Consider the following 26,477-nt stretch of genomic DNA (forward strand, 5'->3'; position numbering starts at 1 on the left):
GGGGGCTTGGGGCCCGGCCAGGGAGGGACCCGGAGGCCTGGACGTCGCTGGCTGGCGGGGTGGCAGCCGGCCGAGGACCAGCGCCAGAGACCCCCGGGGTCCTGCCCCGCAGGCCCCACCTGCCTGGGTGACTGCTGCTGTGCTGGGGTCCTGGGCGACTCCTCGCCCGGCCCTCCTCCAGGCCCGCGAGGGCTGCCCCTGCTTCAGGAGTGAGCTCAGGGAGCCCCTCGGCCGTGGGCCCCAGGTCACAGGGCCTGCACAGCCCCAAACCACGGACACGCAGGACGGAGAAGCTTCAAGCTCTGTCTCGCAGCCGACCTGCTTATGTCCTGAAGGAGCACCAGGGCCGCTGGTGCCCCACAACCCCCACCTGTGCCCCCAGACCCTGCCTGTGCCCCATGGCCCCACCTTCTGTGCCCCCGGCCCCTCACCTGTGCCCCCCACTACTCTCCTGTACCCCCATCCCTCGCCTGCGACCCCGCCCCTCATTGTGCCCCGCGACCCCTGCCTGTGCGCTGAGACCCCGTCCTGTGCCCAAGGACCCCACTTGTGCCCCGTGGCCTCCCCTTCTGTGCCCCCACTTCTGTGCCCCTCGCCCCCCTCCTGTGACCCACATCACCCGCCTGTGTCCCCCGACCCCAAACTGTGTCCCGCACCTCCTGCCTGTGCCCCCAGCCCCTCGCCTGTGCCCCCCGCCTGTGCCCCGCGAACCCCGCCCGTGCCCTGCATCCACCACCCGTGCCCCCTGCCCCTCACCTGTAACCCGCATCCCTCACATATGTCCCATGGCCCCCCCTTCTGTGCCCCCTGCCCCTCGCCTGTGTCCCCCACCCCTCGCCTGTGCCCCATGCCTCCTGCCTGTGCCTTGCGAACCCCACCTGTGCCCTGCGCTCCCCGTCTGTGCCCTGAGACCTTCCTCTGTGCGCTGAAACCCTCGCCTGAGCCCTGGAAGAACTAGGCCCCCTTAATCACACTCAAATCCGTTTCCTTGGGCACACAGCCCTTGATGGCCCTCTATGCGGGTCACAGGCCCTCCCACGTGCACGGCACCCTCAGCCCTCAGCAGCCCCACCACTGACGTGACATGCTGGAGAGGAGTAGAGGCCCAGGAAGGTCAGTGGGGGGGGGGGGGGGGCAGTTGCAGGGTGGCCCCGCCCCCAAGAGGACCCCAGGCTCCGCCTGGGGGTCCAGGAGTTCGTCCACCCAGAAGGCCTGGCCCAGGACCAGGACCAGGCGAGTGGGGGCCCCGTCCCCCTCTCAGAGCCTACCTTCCGCCGGTGAGACAGCACGATGAAGAACGTTTCAATGTTGTGAGCTTTCAGGAAGCTGTTCCTCTCGTGCCCGTGACCCTCCTCCACCTCGTAGTCACCGTTCAAACACGCCAGCGTCGTCCTCGTGATGTGGACCTTCCTGCAACACAGCAGCCCCACCATGCCCAGGGCCTGCAGGCGGGGGCAGGCAGCCCTCCCTGCAGGCGCGTCCAGGACTCAGGCTCCCCGTGTCAGGGGCAGCCAAGGCACTTGGACACGCAGTGCCGGGAGAAAGCTGGTGTGCCCTCCGGACAGTGAGGCCACGGGGCCCCCCTTCCTTAGGTGAGTGCAGGGGACGAGCAGAGAGAAGCGACAGCACCAGGTGGTCTGAGCCTCGGACCTCCTCTCCACCCACTGCGGCTCCTGCAGAGGCTGGGGGTCCTGGGGGCCCCCCGCAGGCCCCTCCCAGGTGGCTCCGAGAAGCACCTGCACCAGTCCTTTGGCCCAGAGCGCATCGCCTCCCCTCCACTCACCTGGGCAGGCCGGCGACCTCCATGACGTTGGCCAGGGTCACGTCGTTGGACCACACGTCGTACTGCCATTTGCGCAGGCCGAGGACCCCGCAGAGGACCCTGCTGGTGTGCAGCCCCACACGCACGTTCAGGTCCACCTCAGTGGCCTCGGCCACCGACCTGCAAGAAACAGGTCACGGACATGAGCTGGGCCCTCGTGTACACGCATCAGGGGAGCCCGGACAGGCGGGAGCATGGGGTCCCCGCCCTGTGGGATGCACGGCCACAGTCAGGTGCCAGAGGATGCGCTGAGCCAGGTGCTCAGCCCCTCTGTGCCCTGGTCTGTCCACAGGTGGCCCCCACAGCAGGTGTGTCCAACGGGCCTTCCGCATGAGCGGCAAGCCCAACCACACCAGGAGGCCGAGCCATGGCCCAGGACACGGTGGCCCCGTGGTTAGCAAGTCTGCCACAAGGGAAACCACAGACATGCAGGGCCACCAGGCCGCCACCCTGGAGCCAATCTCACCAGCGCCCAACCTGGGGCAGACCACCACCCGCCCAGCACAGCAGGTGGCCCGTGAGCTCAGAGACCAACCTCCCTCCTGCTTCAAAACTGCGGTTGATTCATGTGCGCCCACCTTCTTCCTAGTACAACTTGGCCCAGCTGAGACGTAGCCTCCAGGGAGCCCTCCCAGGCCCTCACCCCCATCCCCCAGGGCCATTCGCCAAGGCCTTTGGGTGCCGGTTGCCCTTGCAGGAACCCACTCCCCCAGCCGTGAGGACCGCGTCCCCCTGGCCCAGCCTTCCGTGGCCGGGCGCCCATCACCACCCCTTGAGCCCAATGAGGGCCCAGCCCCCAGAACCACAGTGTTTCGCGTCGGGTCTGGGGTCCCCGCCCGGTGCACGTCCAGAAGTCCGCGTGTCAGCACGGGTTACTTGGGAGTCTGAACGGGTGTATCCTCTATACCTATCGACTCCGCGGCCTGGCGAGGGGCGTCTGCAAGCACCACCTTCCTGCCGGTCGCCCACAGCTCACTCTAGCCATCCAGGCTGCGGCGGGGCCTTGGGGTGCTGCGCCCTTGGGGCTCCGAGGGAGAAGACTGACAGGCCCTGCTCAGAAGGAAGCCGCCGTCCTCCCAGGGCCCTGGGCCCAACACACAGCAGCACACAGCCCGGCCAGAGGCCAGACACCCGCCCTGACCACTGCTCCTCGCTTCTTCTCGGGCAAGTTTCACGTTTCCAGAGTTCCAGGCTAAACACAAATACACAGGCTTCCGTACGTTTCTGTGTCAGAAGGGGGCGGTGCGGCAGGTGAGGGAGGCCACCGGCAGGCCAGGAGTGGCCCCCCAAGAGCCCGTCACTGCGTGAGGCCCACCGTGCGGCGGACGCACACAGGCAGCGCCCTGCGCTGGGGCCCCCAGAAAAGGGAAGTGGGGCTCATCGTGGGCAGGAGGCCAGCTCCGAGCTGTGGCTCTGGTGGCCCTCGCCCCCGTCCAAGCCGGGACGGCGCCCAGGACACGCTCCCAGTCTCTGGAGACAGAGACCGGGCCCTGGATTCCCAGGAGACCATGGAAGCTTCTGGGGATCTGGAGCCGACGCAGACGGCAGCCCCTGGAGGCCAGGGAAGATGCCCACTGGCCCCGGGGTGGGCGGCCTCCGAGGCCAAGGTCGGTTCTCAGGGCCGACAGGGTCGGGGAGCCTGGAGCTCAGCCTCAGCGGACAGGAGACACTGCCAAGGGGCCCCCACCGCCCCGAGGGAACGGAGCAGGGGGCAGACAGGTGGCCGATCCACCTCTCCACACGGCACAGCAGCAGCCACGCCCGAGGGGAGGTGCAGAACTCCGGGTTGGGGCAGCCAGGAGACGGTCACAGAAATCCCTCCGAGGCCGCCCAAGTGCGGCGAAGGTGGGGCGCACCAGGGCAGGCCCAGAGCCCGCGTGAGCAGCCAGGCGACCCAAGCACGCCTCTGGGCGCCTCTCCACCCAAGGAGACCTGGGGGCGACGGGGGCACCAGGTCCCCCCAGGAGGCCCCCAGCAGGGGCGGCCGGCGTCACCCCCCTCAGGGACATCAACGGCACGAGCCGTCGGTGGCACCCTGGCCAGGACCTGCCGGGGACGCACCCGTGACCGGCTGACGGGGGAGTGGACACCTGCCTCCCCACACCTCCCCCTGCACAACCTCACTTTGGCCCAGGAGGTCCCAGAACGACACACGACGTGACCCAGGCTGTGCTCCACACTGATGTGGCCGCGACGTGAGAGCTGCTGGGCGTGAGCCCCACGCGACGACACACAAGACAGCACGGGCTGTGACACGAGGGGTGACGCGCGACGGGGCGGACGTCACATGCTGACAAAGGACGCGATGTGAACCGCAGGCGTATTCGTGGCACGTGGTGCCCAGCGCTCTGATGGCTGGGACGTGGCCGGGGACACGAGAGGACGCCGTCGCGAGGGGGAGCCTCCGAACCCTCCGGGAGACGCACCTGTGCTACCTGCCCGGCCCTGCCTGCCTGCCCCAGTGCAGCGCCCCCTCGAGGGCAGAGGCTCCAGTGTCTGGATGCACGCTGGCCTCACCGGGGTCTCTCCCGGCCCAACCCTGGCGCGGGTGCAGACCCGCCACCACTGGCAAAGGGACCCACTGCCCTCAGGGCCCCCACCCCTGTCCCCGAGGGCGCTGCCTGGCTCCTGGTCGCCCCACCTCCAAACCCGTCCACACTTCGGAGCCTTCTCGTTTGCATCTCTCTCTCCCCTTTCTTGTTCCCCAGACGACGCTGCTGCTGCCTCTTCTCAGCTCCGAGTGTGGATGCTGACAGCGGTCCCTGGGAATTAAGCCCGTCCTGCGGGGCTGCACCCACCCCTCTGAGCTGCTGAGACGTGGGCACGGGGGTGCTCCAGCCACCGGCGCGGCCTCCCGGCCCCACGCCGTCCCTACCCCGACCGAGGGTCCCTAACTCTTCATCCCGCTGCCTGACGGGACGAGACAGGCTGGCTGAGAAGTGGACACGGCCGGCCCGCGGTGTCCAGGCGACGCGCACCTGTTCCCTCCAAGGCCCCTCGGCACGGGGCACCTGGACGCCAAGGCGCGCAAGGCCGAGCACATGCAGTTCCTTCAGCGGAACCCGGCTGACTCCCTGGATGCCCGGCCTGGCTACGCGACAAAGCGTATTTCCTCCCGCCCCACTAATGCCATCCCGACAATGCCCGGGACGGCCAGGGATGAAAAAATGCCGTCCCAGCCAAATGCAGAGGAGGGGGTCCCAGAGGCACACGCGCCTCACCATGCGGCCTGGCTCTCGGCAGAGTGGACGGGACAACGCGGGGGCGGACGCCACGGGGACGGTCGCCACGGGGCGCTCACGTGATGGTATCGATCATGTCCAGGCCCATCTCCATGCAGCAGTGGGCATGGTCGGTCTTGGGCTGGGTGACGCCGGACACGCAGTAATAACAGTCGCCGAGGATCTTGATGCGGTGACAGTGGTTCTCCTGGGGGGGGGGGGGGGACAGGACAAATCCCAGGTTAGTGACCCGCCCGGGGCCTGGGCACCTGCACTTTCACCACCAGGTGCCAGAGACCACAGAGCGTGCAGCACAACAGGCAAGGGACCCCCTCGGAGGCCAGGGCAGCCTCAGGAAGGTGAGCGGCCCCCAGGGCTGTGGTTAGGGTCACCCTGGGGCACCCACCCGGCCCTACACCTGCACTCAGGCCGGTTCCCACGCAGGGACCCACCCTGCCCGCCCCGCGGTCCAGCTGGCACACCCACACAGCCCCAGCCTGGAGCCAGCTCTCTCTTCCAGCTTCCCTCCTGACCACCCCCTCAGACCGTCACCTGCTGGCCCCTGTGCATCGTGCCACACACCCCCGACACCGGCCCCCGAAGGGCATGTGCGCACACCTGAGTCCTCGTGGCTGGCCTCCACGGGATGTGTGGGCGCTGTCTGTGAAGAGTCACCCGCCGGGACCCGAGCCGCAAGGGGCGCACCAGGGTCTGCACCCTGACCTCGCCACCCAGGGTCATCTCAGAACTGCCACTCTGGCACTTTGCAACAGGAAGAGTGTCAGCGCCCACCTCGCCGTCGCCCGGGGGCAGACTCACTAGCACCTGTCACATGCTGACCCGCTGCTCTCGCCTGTGATCATCCTCGGACACTTCTGTAAAGCTCCCCTCTGCATCCCTAAAATAGCAGACGGCCTCACAAGACTCCTTCCCGCCAGTGGCTCAGGTCCACGGGTGTGACCACGAGATACGAGGGAGACGCTCTCCAAAACGCATTCAGGCGTTCTCCCAGAGGGGACAGCAAGCCCGCTACACGTTAACGGAAGTCGCAAACTTCACGAAAAACGATGACCTTTTCCAGAATGAACACAAGCAGTGAGAAGCGTGGCTGTGTTCACACGGGGAGTGACGCGGGCGCCCTGGGCCCACGGGCGTCTGCAGCCCCCTCTGAGAGCACATCCCCCGGCTTCTGCTCATGCTGCCCTCCGTCTGCCCAGAAGGACCGACCCCTCCGGCTTTTCTCTGGTGCTACACGTTGACCTGAGAATTCAGGCCAGGACGCCCAGGAAGGACAAGGACAGGGAGCCCTCTCCCAACGTCCCCTGTCCCCAGGCCTGGGGCCCAGGGATGGCACCAGGGGCCACTGCCAAGCCTCGCCCGTGTCCTGGGCGTCAGGATGTCCTCCCAGCGATCAGCCCAGGGCTGCAGGGTTTCAGGATAAGGACGGCCTCACACCTTCTAGGCCAAGACTCCCACACCTACTGTAGGGTTTGCCTTGGATTCAGGAGCCTAGGATCGTGGGAAGCTATGGCCCATCCCTGCCCCGGTGGCACTGTCATCTTCTGGGCCTCCAGAATGAGGGTACCGGTGCCCACGTGTGTGCACACAGGGACCTTGTGGGCCTGGACGCATGGACACACCAAGGAAGAACATGTGGTGGGAGGTATTTCCTGCTTGGGACACCCGCCTCCAATGTCATAGATATGATGCCACAGTGGCCTGGGGACGTCTGGAGGAAGCACCTGCTAGGATAATCCCTATGCCACAGGCAAGAGGCAGACCATCCCCGACGGGCACAACGGCTTCTCCGGGGTGGAAACCTGGGAAGAATGGAAAGTTGTGTCTGAACCCAGGTGTGTTTCCAGGCTGGGGCCCTGGCTGCACACAGTCCTTCCCTGGGGCCTGTGGAGAGGGGTGCGGTTGTGTCACTGTGTGCACACAGGCCATTGCCTTGGGGGACGGGGGGGGCGCATTGGCAGCCCCGAGCGCTGCTCCTGAAGCTTCCTCCAGGAGTGGACTCAGGGAGGGGGTCCCAGGCAGTGAGGTCACTTCTTTCACAACAGAGGCCAACAGAACTTGGAACCCCTGCCCGGGGCCCCCACATTCTAGTGCAGCCCCACCTCAGGCTCACTTTCAGGAGACTTTTGCTACTGAAAGATGTTCCCTTCCGGTTTTCCCAGTTTCGAGCCACGCCAGGAACCCCAGGGATGCGGCTGCTTCGAACGCTGGAGACGTTGGTGCCACCGTCAAACCCAACGCCTCAGGGAGTTTTTCAGGAGGCGCCGTAGGGTAATACAAAGCAGGCCAGGCCAGGCCAGGCCACCTGTGCCAGCCATCCTGGGTAGCCCCATCCCCTCCTCTTCAGGGAAACAGGGATGTGTGGGCAGGTCGCATCCAGGCTGGAGGACATTGCAGGGCAGCAGGTTCCCCGGTGATCCCTTCAGGGTCACCCTGATGTCACGGTGGGCAGGGTGGAAACAGGATTACCGAGGCGCCTCTTACCTGCCCCAGAGTTAACCCAAGGCCCTGCAGCCGCATCCCTTTGCTCTACCTTGGGGGAGGTGTGAGCCGGCTGTGCTTGGTGGGTCTGCAATGGAGTCAGCTGGGTGTGCGGCCTGGCCGAAGCGGCCAGACCAAAGCGGCCAGACCGGGCGCTGAGGCCTCCTGCCTGGCTGCCACACACTGTCTTTACAGAGCTCCACATGGGACAATGGGTGGCGGCGGAGGCGGGAAGAAAAGGACATCCCCCACACCCCGGTGGTGATCAGGAAGCAGCCCAAAACAGCTAACGGAGGCCTGCAAGGGTTCAAGGTGAGTGCAGGGGCTGGGGCCACCCGACACCCAGGGCCCCGATGCAGCAGGAAGGGCCCTGGGCCCCAGAAGCCAACCTGTGCTCCCCCGGGCTCCCCCCTAGACTTCTGTTCCTTCAGGAGTCTGGATTCTCCTCCTCCCCAAACTTACCCCCATGACCCTGCCCCTGCCTGGGCCAGATGCATGCAGAGTCCCTGTGCACAGATTTGTAGGAATATCAGAATAGAGCCTTCAGGGGATGCCTGTTCGCCCAGGGTTTAGCGTCTGCCTTGTGCCCAGGCCCTGATCCTGGAGACCTGGGATCGAGTTCTGCCTCGGGCTGTCTGCATGGGGACTGCTTCTACCTCTGTGTGTCTGCCTCTCTCTCTCTCTCTCTCTCTCTCTGTGTCTCATGAATAAATAACAACTTTTTTATAATTAAATCTTTTTAAAGATTTTATTTATTTATTCACGAGAAACCGAGAGAGACAAGCAGAGACACAAGCAGAGGGAGAAGCAGGCTCCACGCAGGGAGTCTGATGTGGGACTGGATCCTGGGTCCCCAGGATCACGCCCTGGGCTGAAGGCAGTGCTAAACCACTGAGCCACCCGGGCTGCCCATAAAAACTTTTGAAAAAGAGACACGTGTCTCATCGCACGTGGTCTCCAGTAGTTTCCACTGTGCTCTGCTTTCTCCTAACTGGTGCTCCCAGGAGGCCCCACTGGCCTGACGTCCTTCCCCACCTTCTCCAAGGCTTGAGCATGGTCCTTGTGAGTTGGGAGACTTTTCCCCAAAGGGACACGGGGCTCACTGTACTATGTCTATCGCTCTGCAGTTAGGTTTTGAAGGAGCGCATCCCTGCCCCCCGTCCCCCCGGGGTCAGGCACAGGGGCCTCCTGTGCTGCACAACATGTCAGAGACCAGTTGGTCCCAACAGCCACTGAGCCCTTCACTGATGCAGGACTTCGATGCGATTCCCTTCTGTTGCCAAATCACAGGGTGGCGCTGAACATCCTGCAGCCCTCACGCCCTGGGACCTCCACCCAAGGAAAGGTCTCCATGTGGGCACCTCGAGACAGGGACGTGTGGTCAAATTCAAGGGGTGAAGCCGTTAATGCAGGGAGGTGCTGTCAAAACTCAGCTGACAAGCGGCCCTGGGAGACTGACCCCTCCCACTTGAGATCCTTGTATTGATCCAAATTTTTTTGAAAATTTATCCTCTAAGATTATTTCTTTATTGGATAGTTTGTTTAAGAGACAGGCAGAGAAGCAGGGAGCGGAAGAGGGAGACACAGGCTCCTCAAGCACACTCTGCCCCAAGCGCAGAGCCTGCCAGGGGTGGGATCAGGATGCTGAAACCATGACCTGAGCCACAACCCAGAGTCAGATGCCTAGTGACTGAGCCGCAGGCGTCAAGCCCCGTGTTCCTGCTGTGGGCACTCCTGCCACCACCACCCACCCCGTCCCCCGCAGCCACTGAGAGCTCGGGCTTTGGTCTGCGCTCCAACTCCCAGGTGGTCTGGAGGCTACAGTGCAGGCTGCACGTACGTCTCCTCTGTCCCACCTCAGGCTGAAAGGGCCTCAGCCCTGAGAAAGAATCGGATCTGCCCAACCACCCCCAGCCGGAGGGAGCTGCTGGAGCAGCAGGTAGAAGAACTGGTGCCTGCCTTGCTGCGCTTGGACAATCTGTTCCTATTTGAATTTCTAAATGTTTTGGAGGAATATGGCACCCCTGAAGAGGTGCTGGACCTGCTGTTTGCAAAGTGAGCACCCTGACCCTCCACAGGGGATGGGCCACCTACTGGTTGGGAGTCTTGGGGAAAGTGGCTGAACTTCCCGGCCCTTGGGGCTGCTCCTCTGACTGGAGTAGAGTCACGCAGGGCCTAGTCGGGTCCTGCAGGGCAGCCCCTGGGGCCTGGCCTGTGGCAGGTCGGCTAGAGGGGCTGTGATTGTGCTCAGCAGTCGTCGTTCTCTCCCCATGACGAAGCCTGTTCCGCCTCCCCACCGTCACCAGGGTCTTGAGCTGACCTGTTTTGCCATGGAAAGGGAGTTTTGAGTCCATCTGGGGTCTGTATCCTGGGGCATTCGGGGTAGGGGTCCCCGGGGACCCCTGGGCACCCAGGCCCACTTGGATATTGGCCATGGGCCTGGCCAGAGCCCTTTCATTCCTCAATCATTCAGGAAGCGCCAGCAGGTGCAGGTCCTTCTCCAGGAGCTGCCCGTGGCCCAATGCACAGAGCTAATGGCCCCCCAGGGTTCTGGACTAGTTGGGGTTCAGAGGGTGACAGCAGCTATGAGGAGAGGTTGGGTCCACAGGACGATTCATGTGATGCCCCCCGCCCTCCTCTAGATATCGATACATCATACATACTTGCAAGAAGGAAGGAATCCTGGACCAGTGGGAAATGTGAGTGAGCCCTGGCTCATGCAGGGGAGCCTTCCCTCTCCAGGAGGGTCGCGAGGGGACTGTGGGTTGGAGGGGCTGCTGGACCCCTCACCCCACACGTCTGCAATTCCTGTGACAGGGCAAAGGTCTGAGGCCCCTTTAGGAAAAGAGCAAAGGAGAGCCGTGGGTGGGGTGCGGGCTTTGTGGGAGAGCACTGGGACCCCAAAGGGAGACCTCCTCCATGCCCATCCCCACCAACCCTGTCTGCCCCACACCTGGGACGCAGAGCAGAGGGTGTGGGGAGCATCACCCTCACCAATCTGGTGGCACCTGGACCCGGGTGCACGGCAGGTGCTCCGGAGACCCAGTGAGTGCTCACGGACCAGACGGCCCCAGCCCCGTGGGAGATTAGAGTCAGTGGAAGGACACCCCCTGGGGGCCCCTCGTGAGGGAGGCAGGGCAGACCCATGGGAGGGAGGTTCCCTGGGAAAGACAGTGATGGTCACACCGCTGGTCATGGGCTCCCACGCACAGAGGCTTCATGCCAGCCCCTCCTCAGTGAGCAGGCCTGTGGCAGGCAGGACCGCCAGGTGGCAGGTGGACAAGGAACAGCACTGGCCTCCGACAGCCCCGGGCGGGAGGCCGAGGGCCCCGGTTCCTGCAGGGCTTCCCCGGGACACCTCTGTGTGAGGGAGCCCTGTCTTCTGACGCCTCTGCCCACCTGTCCCTCCTCAGCGCCATGTCCTCCTTCTTGACCATCTGGCTGGACTACTATGAGGAGGACTTCCACGATCCCCCAGAATTTCCTGCCCTGACAAAGCTGCTGAAATTCACAGGGCAGTACGTGCCAGGCTCAGTGCTCGACTGTCGTGTCGAGCGCTACCTTTGGCGTTTCATAAACCTCCATCAAGCGGAGTTTGAGGGTGGAGGTGAGGAGAACTAGGGTGGCCGAGTTGGGGACAGGGTGGGCCACACAGATCAAGCCTCCGTGCTGCTGGGCCAGGAGCACTGGGTAGGCTCACACCCCATCCCCACGGGCTGCAGTCTGGGGAGACCTCCCAGGGCTCTTGCACTCACACACGTTGAGCGGTGGGAAGAGGGTCCTTGATTTGAGAGGGACGTGGAAAGTCCATCCTGGTGATGATACTTTGTCTTCCTGGAGATGATACTGTGTCTTCAGACCCCGAGAAACACCATGAACCACCCCAAGAGCGCGCCCGAGCCCCGACTCTGGGGCCTGCTCCACCTTCAGGGTCTCAGGGGATGGAGCTGGTCCTGGCCGATGCAGCTGAGGGATCGGCCCAAGCCCTGATGCCAGCTGCCGCTTACAAGGTAAGACACGTGATGGTCAGACCTCTCCATCCCTGTCCTGACCCGGAAGAACCACCTGTAACCTTGGGAGCGCTGGAGGCCGAACGGGCCCCACCACCGGTTATCGAGGTCATCGATGGGGCGGAGCAGCCGCCTCACTCAGGGGAGCAACCGGCTTCGGACACCGAGCAACACCCTGAACCACCGCAAGAGCCCGCCTGAGCCCCAACTGTGGGGCCTGCTACACCTTCAGGGTCTCAGGGGATGGAGCTGGTCCCGGCTGCTGAAGCTGAGGGCTCGGCCCCAGCCCTGATGCCAGCTGCCGCTTACAAGGTAAGACACGTGATGGTCAGACCTCTCCATCCCTGTCCTGACCCGGAAGAACCACCTGCACCCTTGGGAGCGCTGGAGGCCGAACGGGCCCCACCACCGGTTATCGAGGTCATCGATGTGCCGGAGCAGCCGCCTCACTCAGGGGAGCAACCAGCTTCGGACCCCGAGCAACACCAGGAACCACCGCAGCAAGAGCCCACCCGAGGCCGACTGTGGGGCCTGCTGAAGCTCCTGGGCCTGAGGTGATCGAGCCGGTCCCGGCTGCTGGTGCTGAGAGCTAGGCCTCAGCCGAGATGCCGGCTGCTGAGGTCAAGCCAAGGTATCTGGTGGTCATACCTCAGATTCACTTCCCCGACCTGGAGGAGCCACCTGCTTCTTGGCCACCCCAGAAGGAGGAGCAGGTCCCAGCGCTAGCTCTCGAGGTCATCGAAGGGCCAGAGCTGCCACCTGCCTCAGTGGAGCCACCAGCCTCGGCCCCCGAGCAGCAGTTCGTGAAGGCTGCAGCACAGTTGAAGCCTTCCCCTCCCCTTTCGTTGTGCTGTTTCTGTATTTTGTGTTTTTCATAATTGCTTCATGAATTTTATTTGTAATAAAGGATAAGTTAACCTTGTACAAAATTGACTCTGATGCTTTTAAACTATACATCGTGGTGCTTTAGGTCCATTCATACTTCCAAGCTCGTTCTATGAGGCCAGCATCACCTTAATTCCAAAACCAGACAAAGACCCCACCAAAAAGGAGAAAATTATAGTCCCATATCCCCGATGAACACGGATGCAAACATTCTCAACAAGATATGAGCCAACAGGACCCAACAGTACATAAAGAAGATTACTCGCCATGACCAAGTGGGATGGATTCCCGGGATGCAAGGCTTGTTCAACACTCGTAAAGCAGTCAACGGGATGGATCACATCAACAAGAGAAAAAACAAGAACCAGATGATCCTCTCAATAGATGCAGAGAAAGCATTTGACAAAATACAGCATCCATTCCTGATCAAAACTCTTGAGACTGTAGTGATAGACGGAACATTCCTCAGCATCTTCAAAGCCATCTACGAAAAGACCATAGCAAATATCATTCCCGATGGGGAAACACTGGGAGCCTCTCCCCTAAGATCAGGAACACGACAGGGACGTACACTCCCACCACGGCTACTCAACATACTACTACAAGTCCTAGCTTCAGCAATCAGGCAGCAAAAAGAAATAAAAGGCATTCAAATTGGCAAAGAAGAGATCAAACTCTCCCTCTTCGCCGATGACATGATACTGTACCTAGAAAACCAAAAGACTCCACCCCAAGATTGCTAGAACTCATACGGGAAATTCGGCGGCGTGGCAGGATACCAAATCAATGCCCAGAAATCAGTGGCATTTCGATACACTAACAATGAGACTGAAGAAAGAGAAATGAAGCAGTCGGTCCCATTGACAATTGCACCCAAAAGCATGAGATACCTAGGAATACACCTAACCAGAGCGGTAAAGGATCCCTACCCGAAAAACTACAGAACACGTCTGAAAGAAACTGAGGAAGACACAGAGAGATGGAAAACTATTCTGTGCTCCTGGATTGGAAGAATTCATATATTGGGAAAACGTCCACGTGACCCAGGGCAATTTACACATGGAAGGCAATCCCTATCGAAATACCATGGACTTTCTTCAGAGAGTTGGAACAAATCATCTGAAGATTAGTGTGGAATCAGAAAAGACCCCAAGTAGCAGGGGAATATGAAAAAAGAAAACCAGAGCCGGAGCATCACAATGCTGGATGTCAAGCTGTGCGACAAAGCTGTGCTCATCAAGACAGTGTGGTACTGGCACAAAAACAGACACACAGATCAACGGAACAGAACAGAGAATCCAGAAGTGGACCCTCAACTCTATGGTCAACTAATATTCGAGAAAGCAAGAAACACCATCCACTGGAACAAAGACAGTCTCTTCACTAAAGGCTGCTGGGCACGTTGGACAGCCACACGCAGAGGAATGAAACTGGACCATTCTCTCACACCACCGCACACAAAGAGAAACTCAAAATGGATGAAAGATCTAAATGTGAGACAAGAAGCCATCAAAATCCTAGAGGAGAACACAGGCAACACCCTTCTTGAACTTGGCCACAGTAACTTCTTGCAAGATACATCCGTGAAGGCCAGAGAAACAAAAGCAAAAATGAATCACTGGGACTTCATCAAGATGAGGAGCTTCCGGACAGCAAAAGAAACGCTCAACAAAACTAAAAGACAACCCACAGAATGGGAAAACATATTTGTAAATGACCCGTCAGATAAAGGGCCAGTGTCCAAGATCTCTAGAGAACTCATTCAACTCTACAGCAAAGAAACCAACAATCCAATCATGAAATGGGCAAAAGACATGAACAGAAATGCCACAGAGGAAGACACAGACGTGGCCACCAAGCACATGAGACAATGCTCCGCATCACTGGCCATCAGGGAAACACAACGCAAAACCACAATGAGATACCACCTCACACCAGTGAGAATGGTGAACGTTAAGAAGACAGGAAACAACAAATGTTGGAGACGATGTGGAGAAAGGGGGACCCTCCTGCACTGTTGGTGGGAATGTGAACTGGGGCAGCCACTCTGGAAAACTGTGTGGAGCATCCTCAAAGAGTTCAAAATAGAGCTGCGGGGAGAGCCAGCAATCCCACTGCTGGGGATTTACCCCAAAGATACGGATGCAGTGAAATGCCGGGACCCCTGCACCCCAATGATTATAGCGGCAATGTCCACAATAGCCACACTGTGGAAGGAGCCTCGGTGCCCATGGACAGACGAATGCATAAAGATGTGTTCTACCTATGTAATGGAGTATTCCTCAGCCAAGAGAAATGACAAATACCCCCTATTTGCTTCGACGTGGAGGGACCTAGAGGGTATTATGTTGAGTGAAATAAGTCAATGTGAGAAGGCCAAACATTATATGGTCTCATTCTTTTGGGGAATATAAAAATTAGTGACAGGGAATAAAGGGAAAGGAGAGACAATGAGTGAAAATATCAGTGAGGGTGACAAAACGTGAGAGACACCTAACTCTGGGAAAAGAACAAGGGGTAGTGGAAGGGGAAGTGGGTGGGGGGTTGGGGTGACTGGGTGATTGGAACTGAGGGGGGCACTTGGTGGGATGAGCGCTGGGTGTTATGCTACATGACGGCAAACCGAACTCCAATAAAAAAAAATCGTTTTAAAAAGAAGGGTGAACCCGCGGCGCCCGGCCCTGCGTCTCCACCCTGTCGGGAGCAGCGTGGGGCGAGCGAGACGCCGGCCACCCGCTCTCCTCCTGCTGCTGCTGCGTGGGCTCTGCTTCCTTTCCTCGTGCTGGGCCCGGGGAGCGGGTAATGGGCCGGCTGCTGCCGAGGGGGGCGCGGGGGGCCCTCGCCTTCATCTCTCTTGCACACTCATGCTTGCGCTCTCTTGGTGTGTGTGCGTCCGCCGGCTGCTCAGCCCCGTCGGGGAGACCAGACTGGGGCTCTTGGTCGGCGCTGCCGGATGTGGGGACACCTTCCCGAGTAGGCCACAGACGCAGCAGGAACTGTCCTCCCACATCGTCTGTGGGGCCTGGTCCTTTCGGGGAGCCCACCGGGTGTCCTCGGGAGACACAGCCGCGGTCTTTGCTCCTGCCTCTGCTCTGCCCGTGGGGCCTGAGCTACCCCAGGCCCGCAGGCCGCGTGCCCGCTGCTCTGTGGGGCTGTCAGCTGGCAGGTTTCCTGGGACCTTCCCTCCGGGGCTGTCCTGGGGGCTGCGGAGGACTCCTTTCTAGGTGATGGTTCCTCCAGAAACGGCCCCCTTCAAACGGCTTGAGTAGGCGGGAGCTGACTCGTCCGTCGTGTGGGGGCAGGTTTGTGGCTCCCGGTGGCCAGAAACGCGTGGGGATTCCTGAGTATGTCCGAAGCAGCCCCTGGGAAGCATCGGGTGGCTCTCGTGCCTTCGAAGGAGCTGCAGACACCAGATGGCTGGGAGGAGCGTCGCCAAGGGGGCGCAGAGCTCTGCCCCCATAGTTGGGCCGCAGCCTGTTGCTGGAGCTGCTGAGGCCCATCCTCAAGGTCCCCAGAATTTGCACACCTGTCCCACGTCCCAGGGTTCTTATGGCACGCACGTGCGTGAGAACTGGCCTCGATGGTCTCGTCGGGGTCTCTGGTGTGACGACGTGGGACGTGCACCGTACCCCAGCTACTCGGGAGACTGGAGAGCCATGGACTCCATGGTCTGTCGTCTTCTCTATCTGACGTCGTTTTCAGTGTTGCGTTTCGGCCCACCCCGCCTGCCGTGGCAGCGGCTCACCAGCGTCAGAGTGGCGGGCTGGGGCACGGGGCCATGCGGCCGATGGCGGGCCGTCCTCGTGGGTGTCCTCTGCCCATTGCTGCTGGCCTGGGCCCTGGAGCCGGTGCAGCCTGCGTGTTTTGTCTCTCCAGACCGGCCGCCGCAGATTGGCCACTGAGCTCCGTCAGCCGAGGTCCGCGGAGACCAGGGTGCCCGCCCGCGAAGCCCCCTCTCCAGTGTCGGTTTGCAATAAATCTGTATTTAAGCACTTCGGCGTCTATGTGTGTCACTTGCTTCTGAGACTCTTCTCTGCGTGTGTGCGTTTCCGGAACTCCAGCCACGAGGTCCCTGGCTCACGGACAAAGCAGATGCCACCGTAGGGGTTCCTCAGTGTCTTCTGAACTGTGTCTGCTCTAACCTGTGGTTTTCAGAAATCTGATGAGCTTTCAAGAAAAAAGGATTTTCGTTGCAGAGCTGACATGGGTCTCCAGCAGGTTCTGAAAAGCTGAAGTGAGCACAGGATCCCGAAGCTTCAGCCAGAGGACACCGCCCCCCCCCCCCCCGCCGGCACCCCGTAGAGCGAGTCTCGCCCTGCGGTGCTGGGCTCACCCATCTGCCTGCACCCTCCCGGGCACAGCACGTCGGCCACACTCCAGTCCCGGGGACCGTGCTTCTGGGCAGGCTCTGGCGACGCTTCTCGAGTCAATGGAGGATGCGTGGTGGCATTAGCGCACAACTGCCCAGGACCAGAGATTATCTGCCAGGGAGGAGAGGCCCCATCTTTCAACAGTTTGCCCCAAAACGTGTGGGAGGGAGAACAGTATCCATGTTCTACGTAGAAAGGAATGTCTGGGAGGCGGCAGTTGCGGTGTGGAGAGGAGTGAGCCCAGGACTGCCCACCTGAGGACAGACCCACAGCCACCCGGGTCTGCCCCACAGGCAGGCGGCGCTCCCGTGGGCCTCCCGCTGGCACCTGTCCCAGCCTCGGTGGGTGTGGGGGGGTAACACCGTCATTTCACGCGCCGCTCCCTGCTCAGCAGTCTGATCAAGCCCCTGGTGCTCTCCCTGGGTGTGATTCTTTTTTTTTTTTTTTCTTGGAACATCGATGGGAAAAATGTTATATCTCTAATTTTTGCTAATATCTAACTGGGATTTAGCATTCCCATCAGTTAGGAAACATGTGTCAGTTCCTTTTTTTTTTCCTTTGTAATTGACTTTTTATTGGTGTTCAATTTGCCAACGTATAGAATAACACCCAGTGCTCACCCCATCAAGTGCCCCCATCAGTGCCCGGCACCCCATCACCCCCACCCCCCGCACACCTCCCCTTCCCCCGCCTAGTTCCTTTCCTGGATGTGATTCTTGAGGGCTGGATGGCCTCCAGAGGTCAGCTTGCGTGCAGCCTGACAGCTGCCCTGGCCTGCCCTCTGCTGCTGAGCCCGGACCTGGGTATGGCCTTGTGTGTTCCCCTTGCCCAGAGGGGACCAGGCGCATGGACACTGGAGCCCACGCTGGGAGGCACGTGGTGAGTGTCACCCTACCAGGTCGGCAGGTACAGCAGCCTGGCGGGGCTGTCCCGGCTGGGTGGTCTCCTGTCTGGCTAGCATGGAGGACGAAACCAGGCCGGGCCTCCCGCCTTCTCCGTCATGCTGCTTCCCACGCTGTTTAGCCAGAGCCGGATGCACTCGGGGACGTTTTGATGCAAACATGGTGTGAGGGCGACAGAGGAAGGCATGACCCTGAGGCTGGTGTTGGACCTCCCCGACCCCCCCCCCCCGCATGCTGCTCCAGTGGGGCCTCCCTGCCTCTGCCATCCATGTGGCACAGGCTTGGTACCGGCAGACGCTCTGCAGGTCAGGGGGTAGGCCCCTGGCGTCTTTTGCCGACCGATCCCCAACAGCCCAGGTTCTTCTCCCCGAGGAGGGGTCCTGGTGTGGGTATAGCGGTGGGGAGGCTGGCGGTCTGGGACAGGCTCTCCTGCAGGGCAGGTGGTTGCGAAGCTGCCCAGGTCGAGGCCATCGCATGGCCTGTGTGGGGTCTCCTGGCAGCCCGTAGCAGGGGCCTAGGAGCCCTCCACCATGTGCCTGGCCCGCAGAGGGTCTGGGTTGGCAGGTGCCACGGAGGGGCTGCCAAGCAGGAGCTCGTGCTCGAGCTCAAAGGCATAGGAGTCCCGGGGGCCACCTGTCAGCTGTCCGGTGGTCAGGGGGGCCCGGGACAGGAGACCCCAGACCGGCGGGTCCCCAGCGAAGAGGAGCTCTGCTGCAGAAGCAGCCACAGGGCTGCGGGAGAGGGGCCAGGCGGGGCCCCACACAGCTCTGGGGTCCTCCATCACCCAGGGTGCTCCGGACCCCTGCCATTTCAACCCCTATCTCAAAGAAAAGTCTTTACAAAACGCTCTGGGGCTGCCTTCTGCAACAGATCTATCTGCAACCACTAACCTCTGCCATGACTCCCCCTACCCCTCGTCACTTCCTTGCCTGTCACCCAACATCATTCCTCCACACTACCCACTGCTTTCTGAAATTTCTGATTGGCTCACTCCTCTATTTCCTGAGACCCCACAAGGAAGTCAGCTCCAGAAATACAGAGTCCCTGTCTTGCTCATCACTCTCCCCCAGAACTTAAAATGAGGCTGGGCCTCAGGAAGCTTTCACTAGATGAAAATGCACGAGGCAGAGGTGATACCCAGTGACAGGACAGGAAGACCTGATGTCACTCTGCTGTGATATGTTACGTACTTAACCTCATGTAGTTCACTCCTTATAAGAATTCTGGAAGAAAGAGTAATTCTCCATATTTGTAGTTGAGTGAATGGAGCTTAAGAGGTTAAATAACTTGGCCGATGCTGCATCAGGTCGGCCATTAGGAAGTACTGATGAAGTACTTCATCAGGAAGTAATGGTGTTGTTCAAAGTCAGGTACTAGAGATTAATAAGCCTACACAGAGCTTTCCTCGCCACAAGCCCCTCACAGGGCTTTCCATTTATTGCCTCAATTGATCCTCACGACAGTCTGCATCTGATCACATCAAGGGTTCAGAGCACGAAACCAGGCTCGGAGAGTCAAGGAGGTTTGTTCAAGCAAGTACAGCTGCTGTGGAACACAGGGAACTCGGGGCTGCGACCCCAGCTCCAGCTCCCCCGGAATCCCACGCGTGCACAGATGAGACACAGAGATTTAAAGGAATGCACACAAGGTCAGGCAGCTGGATGGACAAAAGGCTGAATTAAGAGTAGGCCAACGACCTATTAGTCAAATGAGCTTTCCAGCCTGGCGGATCGTGCCGCTGTCAAACACTTGAAAGTATACATTTACTACAGACTTTCACGGATAAGATCAAGATTTTATAATGAACATTAGCCATGCTACTGAAAACATAAGTAGACCGAGGTAAGAGACAGCCGACACGGAATACATGTGCTTATGGCCACCGTACACCACGCATACTCACTGCTCCGGAAGATGACCAAAATCTAACTGCATGCATGTTGGGCTTTGATCTCTACAAGGTATAATCTCACTTAGGAATATTTCGTATTATTTCATAACATTTTCCTATCTACGGACAAACAGATCATTACAAATCAGGATGAAAACTGTTCATGATCCCCAAAGCTCTACATCTCTAGGGGAAGAAAAAAAAGTGCGTCAGAAACAGAAAAATCTTATATACCGTATGTATCCATGTGCTCTCTGATAAATACAAAAGATTTTCTCACCAAAAGAGCACGACACTTCAATGTACTTGCACAAGGCTCACATGTGCCTTAAAATAATGAACAATCAGAAACTGAAGAACAATAGTAAGTTGCAACAAAAATGACAGATACAGCGTGTATCTGACTTTACTTTGTCTCTACCAATACTGGGGGGAACACTCTTTAATGGGGTGGCCATTTCCCAATTGATACTGTTCAAACCCGAACAGCAAAACTTTGGTTGAACAGCCAAAGTCAGGTCTCTATCCTAGAGGATCATAAAATGTTAATGATTGGAAGTTTTCTATTTTCCTTCCCTCATCGCAGACATAAAAAGTTGTGAGGAAAACAAAAGATACTAATGGTATCCAAAACTCGGATAATGCTAGATTTAACAGTATGCTCATGTTGCAGTCTGCAACTAAAACAATTTGCATTGAAAATGTTAAGTAGGTATTTCTCTCTATCACTACAACTATAAACAGGACAGGATAAATCAGACCACTGTGACAGTTCAAGTGGAGAATTTAGGAGCAGAAAGAAAAAGATTTTCAGCAATATATGACAAGTTCAATTATTTTAGACTTAAATCTGGTAAAAAAAATGTAATTAAATTGAAAACATGCAATCAAATAGCACATATATATATTCCGATAGAGCACAAGATGATGAAAGATAAGATAATTTTCCTTATGGAGATTCCGACCTAAGCCCAAATGAAAAGAAAAAAGAAACCTATCCTCATCATGGCGGGTGACTATGTCCTACAAAAAGATCCTTGCATCATACAAAAATGCAACTCCTATAACATAACAGAACTTTAACATGGGGGAAAACGAGGTCATTTTTTAAAGTAAACTGCTGTTGCAAGGTAACTTTTAATTTGCACACATAATGTAAATTGCTACGGTCAGCGCACCTTGGGTCACAGAAACAACGGCAGCTGGATCCAGAGGTGCCCCGGCAGCCCGGGTGTGCAGGCAAAGTGCCGTGAACAGTGAGGATCGATGATCTCCTCAAAGTGTCACGGCCAGATCCTCGGCAGGGTGGCTGGAGGGCGATATTCAGAGAGCAAGCACGTGCTTAGTGTTACACTTTAAATTGATGCTGACATTGTCAATTGCGAAAAGAAAGTTTTTCCTAAGTAACATAGGAAACCACCCAGCTAACCTTCTGGAGGATATCAGATAATCATGGTAGGTGGTTGTGCAAGAGCTAACTTCTCAGAAACGTGAGCACATATGAAATACAAACAAGCGGCCGTTGCGGAGATTTACTATAGTGATCAACATTTTAATTACTTTCTGTTCTCTTAGATGTACAGGACTATTGCGATGAATAGTCGCTCCATGTACAAACAAAGCAGTATTTTTAGCCTGGTATTTGCATTTGGTGGCAAAAAACTCCCACGAGGGTACGAATAACCACGAGTCATGTGCTGATTAATCTGAGACTTCTCGAGTCACATGTTAATTAAAGGAATTAATATGATCTTTGCTGGTAACGCTACACATTTGTCACACGGCATGCAGAGAACGACTTATTGGATGGTCAGGTTTCAAACAAATCTCCAACCCTGCAAATACGGAGAGGATTTTTTCGAATCACTGCTGATGGTGACTCAATAAAAACCGAGGGCCTAAATATGAAAACAAGCTCCTACCAGAAAATCGCTAGACCAGTCTACACATGTGTGATGATTGACGAATAACTCGAGTGTGCAAAGAAGTGTTCTCCACAAAAGAGAAAGGAGGACCACGATGGAAGGTGTGCGATGCAGGCCGAGCCGCATCCTCAGCCGGCCCCGGCCCCCCGGCCCCCGGCACCCCAGCCCCCCAGCCCCGAAAGGGGCTTGCGCACACTGCGGCCCCGCTGCTCCGTATTCCTGCCAATGCCCTGCGCTCTGGACATGCAGCCTTACCTCAGCAGCCACAGACTTTCTATCAAGTGGGTTAAATTGCTTCATGTTTTCAAGGCGTCTTATAAAGCATTCTCGGGAAAATGTTTCGCTCCGTCATTCCTGACCTTTTAGAAACGGTGCCCCAGTAAGTGTTAATATTGATGAAAACCACATGATCTCGGTCATTTACCGCCGACTGACACATACAGGCCCAAGGTAACACAACACAGCTAGTCTACTACCCTGAAGGGACTGTGCACTTTGAAGACTTTGGGAAATGTTCACTGTGCCTACAGAGTAGTCCCATGCTCATTCTGTCATTTCTGCAGTGAGTAGCACCATATAAGAGGTAGCGAGGGCAGCCCCGGTGGCACAGCATTTTAGCGCCGCCTGCAGCCCAGGGTGTGATCCTGGAGATCCTGGATCGAGTCCCAGGTCGGGCTCTCTGCATGGAGCCTGCTTCTCCCTCTGCCTGTGTCTCTGCCTCTGTGTGTGTGTGTGTGTGTGTGTGTGTGTGTGTGTGTGTGTGTGTGTGTGTCTCTCTATGGATAAATAAATAAAAATCTTAAAAAAAATAAGAGGTGTCAAGAAGAAGTGAAAGGTACTCCACCTTCTGGTACAGAATGTGTTTTCATGGGAGGCTCAGGGACCAGTAGTGGGTTACTCTCGACCACACTGCTCTCAATACATCAAGCACAAACCCACTAAGAGACTTAGGCGTGCCTCTGCTGTTATGACATTTTGGTCAAAATGGCAAAGTGCATCTTAATTACACTTTCGATAGGTATGTACTTATAGGTGTCATATATTCAACGACCTTTCCGGGTCAGGATATAACTGAGTACACTTAGGAAATATAAAGTTAACAAATTAAAGCTCTGACAGATGATAGGACAGAAAATTCTATCCAGAGTTTCACCGATACCATGAAATTATCATTTTGATGGCCCACATTTGTGATGCTCTAAATATATGCACAGTGTAAAGTAGTCAATCTGGATTTCTACAAAAGGACACTGAGCACAAAATGGAAACATAAAGACAGTTCTATGAAATGAATCTCATAAACTATCGACCGAAGAACAGTATATGTTTAAACTACACAGTCTTTGACTACATGATCATTTATCATACTCAAGATAAAAATAGTTTAAAAAATAGTTGATAATTGATGATTAAGACAAAATTCATATAACACTAGCATTATTCTTTCCAAGTATTCCAAGCAGAAATTCTTATAGGACATAACCAAAAGTATGGGCTATTTACTTGCTGTTATTTTAATAAAAGAACAAAGAAAAATAAGACCTCACAAAATGTTGAAATAGCTATCTACAGACATTGTAAATTTTTAGGAAGACACTGAAACATCAATACGATTGCAAACACACACGCATGCGCATATTCTGGTACGATGAACTTGAAAATCAACAAGCTGTGTTGGAGTTACAAATAATGGTCCTAATTAGTCTTTTCCCGAAGTAGTAAACAGAAATACTACCTCAGAGTTTTCTGATCAGTGACAAAGTCATTAATAAATGAAATCAAAATGGCTAGCAATCAATAAAAAACTGAATTTGTGAGGGAAACATTTACTGCTACGCTAGGCTTCCATTCCGTATAGGCAACAGATTCATTTTAGTATGTAAAATGCTCGGGGTTGAAGAATGCTTTCGACAAGAAATGATAAAGATGTTCCCCTATCACAGTAACAAAAACATATATTCATGTTGTTTTTTTTTTTTTTTTTTGAACTGCTCATCTTCCTAAAAAAATTAAGTAATGGCTAGGAAAACATAAATTGTAAGAAGCAAGAGGTTCATTTCCCCTAAACAAAACTCCCAGAAAGCAGGCAAGAAAAAAAGACAAAAGACCTCAACAATTGGAAAAGTTGGGGAAGGAGGGGAAAATCTGAAAGCAGGCAAGATGAAAATAATGAAAATACCAGCTGACATAAAACAGGGATAGAATGCAGTCTAATCCCCAGACCTCTGAGCAAGGACGTATGCAAAACCAGCACGGGAACACAAAACTACAACATAAAGACGGGATGTAGCATCGGGACCAAGTATCAAACAAAGGATATCGAATTCAAAACTTGCTCATCAAACTGGATTAATTCTCCCTTTTGACAAAATGCGTTTTGAGTTCAGGTTACGTCACAGGAATATTTTTATGGAATGACTTAAAAAATGTAGAGAAAGACTGATTCCTCTGACTCCCCTTAGTGCAAGAAAATCTGCGAATGCTGCTAAAGTTAATTAAAAGCCACGAGGGATCGATGAAATGACGGATTCAATACAGACTGTGACATTCTGGGCCAAAACTGAAGTGTCATCAAAAAGTAATGGTTTTGGTAGACCCTGGCTAACAAACGAGAAAGGACATCAAACACAAAGACTTTTTTTTGTCAAGAATGGTAACACTGGCGAGAGAGAACCTCAAAGTGACATACATACATACATACCGACAACTGAGTATGTATACTCAGCGTAAAGACTCACCAGGGGCAGGTGTCCATGCCTCTGTGGACAAAACAAAACAAAACTAAACAACTTTGGTTAACAGATCAACACTACATATTAAAATCCAGACACTATAAATTCTGGCACGGAGGCTGAAGCACACATTACCTGAGAACACTGTTGCTGTCTCTATCTGGTGAAATACAAAGGAGTGTGAACCTCGTAAATGCAATTTTGGTATCAAAGTCCAACTGACTCTTTGTAATGTGCTCTGGCTTTGCAATTCTCAACATCGCAGGAGATAACCTGATAGAGAAGCGAATACTATCATGACTTCCGTTAGCTGCATGTGAGTTGTTTAAATATCAAAAGGTGAAGTACGACAAATTAGGAATAAAACACAAATTTATGGAAAGGGTGCTTCAAGAATGAAACCTGGATAAAACTCAAAAGCAGGAATCCTCCCAAGTGATCCTTCGCTACAAAATTAATTCACATTAGTGGAAGGCTTTGCTACGTCCAGTGCTGGGAATGTTTTTGTCCTGTCGGAAACAGTTCAGGCAAAATACCGAATTTCCGTATTTCACCGTTATGTCCCGTTGTTTTGCTCAGAAAGAGCATCAAACCTCTGTGCTAAATTTAAAATGAATTACAATTTTGCTGGAGGTTTAATTGCTAAGTAATTTGTTTGAACAGTTTAAACCACTTACAATTTTAGTCAACATAAACATTTGTGGGCAATCATACGGGAAAACTCATAAAACCACAGCTAAATTCCTAGGGATCCAAGTGTTATAGACTGAATTAATTAACAAATGATCATTATGATTGGATGTCAACTGCATTCCTAGATTTTAATTCATTTCCATATGAAAGAAAACCATTAGGCCGAGTAAAGGACTAAAAATTGCTTTTAAAGCAGCAACACTATGTAAATCTAAACAGAAATTCCAAACGTCCTGTCATTCTTCTGCTCTTCAGAGCAAAAGTCGTTCTTAGATGAAAACGGAATTAAGGTTGAGAGCCCACAAGACTCCCTGACGGTGCTTCCTAAGTTAGAAAATGAGCCCATAGATAGGAGATCATAAAGACGCTTTTCTTCCAACAGAGACGGCTTCCTTACTACTCAACCAGTTCCTGAACTCTGTCATGAGCTAGTGAACCCCTAGAACAAAGCTGAGAACAAAACCTGGGTTCCGGCACGACTCCACAGTTGAACTCAGAAGCAGATTAAAACCAGACCTTACGGGAGCTTTCCCGCTGTCACCTTCACCCGTGGGTCATCCCTAATCCCACCCCAGACCAGCGACAAGACAGCAAGCTCCCATCCTTGCAGGAGTGCGCCGTGGAAGCGGCACAAGCCAGAGACAGAGGGGTTGTGTCCCTCAGAGGGAAGCTACAGGAAATGGTGTCCTTCTTTTCATTTTGTCGTTCTTAAGGAACTTTCATAAAACAGCTCTGAATCATGCAGTCTCCTTCAAAAATGTTCTCCTCATAAGGAAAACAGAAGAAAAATCAACCACCAAAGGTCACACTTGAAAACGCAGAACTTCAGAACTTGCGGAAGAAACACCTGTAAGACCTCTTTCCTTATACCATTTCATGGAAAGTTTCTCATGAGAAATTTACGTACTGGTTTGTGTTTTAGGAGTCAGACTTGAATAAAAAGAGAGACTTCTGCCACAAAACTTAAAGGGTAAGAAAATCTTCGTGTGCATGCCACTCCCAGCATCATGAGTCATGTTTTACCCACGCAGACTGTTCCACAGTCTCACCTTGATCCCCCCTACTGGTCGTTACAGATGCGCTAACGTGGATTACCACTGCAGTGGTGTATCAGTCCTCCTCCGATATCCGCAGAAAACTAAAGAAGACCGAGGAGGGTCCTCAAACTCCCATGCCCCACCTGGTGAAAATGGCATTTAAAGTCCTTAACACCCGAGAGGAAGTGGCTGAACTTCAGAGGCAGGCCAGGCTCCAGCAGAAGGTCCAACTCCAGACCCAAGCCTCGGTGGCAGCCCTGCGGCCGGCGGGCTCCGCGAGCCCGCAGAAAGGGGGAACCGACCGAACCCCGCCTGGGGCCTGCTTCAGATGCGGCACCGAGGGACAATGAGCCCGTCGATGTCCCAATCCCAAGGAGTCAACGCGGCAATGCCCTCAATGTCCAACGATGGGCCCCTGGAAATCCGCCTGCCCGGGACTCGGGGGATCCTCGGCGCCTCCACACGGAGGAAACCCTGAGCCGGGAAGTCC

At 55.7% G+C, this 26,477-nt stretch overlaps 2 protein-coding genes across 2 annotated transcripts in view; one reads left to right on the forward strand and one right to left on the reverse strand.

The window, feature by feature from the left end:
• LOC112670489 (adenylate cyclase type 1) overlaps positions 1–26,477 on the reverse strand; it is a 106,698-nt gene that overhangs the window by 13,407 nt on the left and 66,814 nt on the right. The window contains exons 6-9 of the mRNA XM_049095269.1: positions 24,264–24,284; positions 5,124–5,251; positions 1,784–1,942; positions 1,269–1,410 (exon numbers count right to left, since the gene is read on the reverse strand). Of these exons, the coding sequence (XP_048951226.1) occupies positions 1,269–1,410; positions 1,784–1,942; positions 5,124–5,251; positions 24,264–24,284 (450 nt within the window). The remainder of the gene's footprint in view (positions 1–1,268; positions 1,411–1,783; positions 1,943–5,123; positions 5,252–24,263; positions 24,285–26,477) is intronic.
• On the forward strand, positions 7,121–12,481 carry LOC112670478 (ral guanine nucleotide dissociation stimulator-like). The gene is made up of 7 exons (XM_049095135.1): positions 7,121–7,332; positions 7,738–7,854; positions 9,404–9,597; positions 10,185–10,241; positions 10,956–11,149; positions 11,383–11,552; positions 11,865–12,481. Exons 1-7 carry the CDS (start codon positions 7,201–7,203, stop codon positions 12,108–12,110), a joined length of 1,110 nt encoding a protein of 369 aa, XP_048951092.1. The 5' UTR covers positions 7,121–7,200; the 3' UTR covers positions 12,111–12,481.

The sequence above is a fragment of the Canis lupus genome, chromosome 16, assembly GCF_003254725.2.
Source record: "Canis lupus dingo isolate Sandy chromosome 16, ASM325472v2, whole genome shotgun sequence".
NCBI lineage: Eukaryota > Metazoa > Chordata > Mammalia > Carnivora > Canidae > Canis > Canis lupus.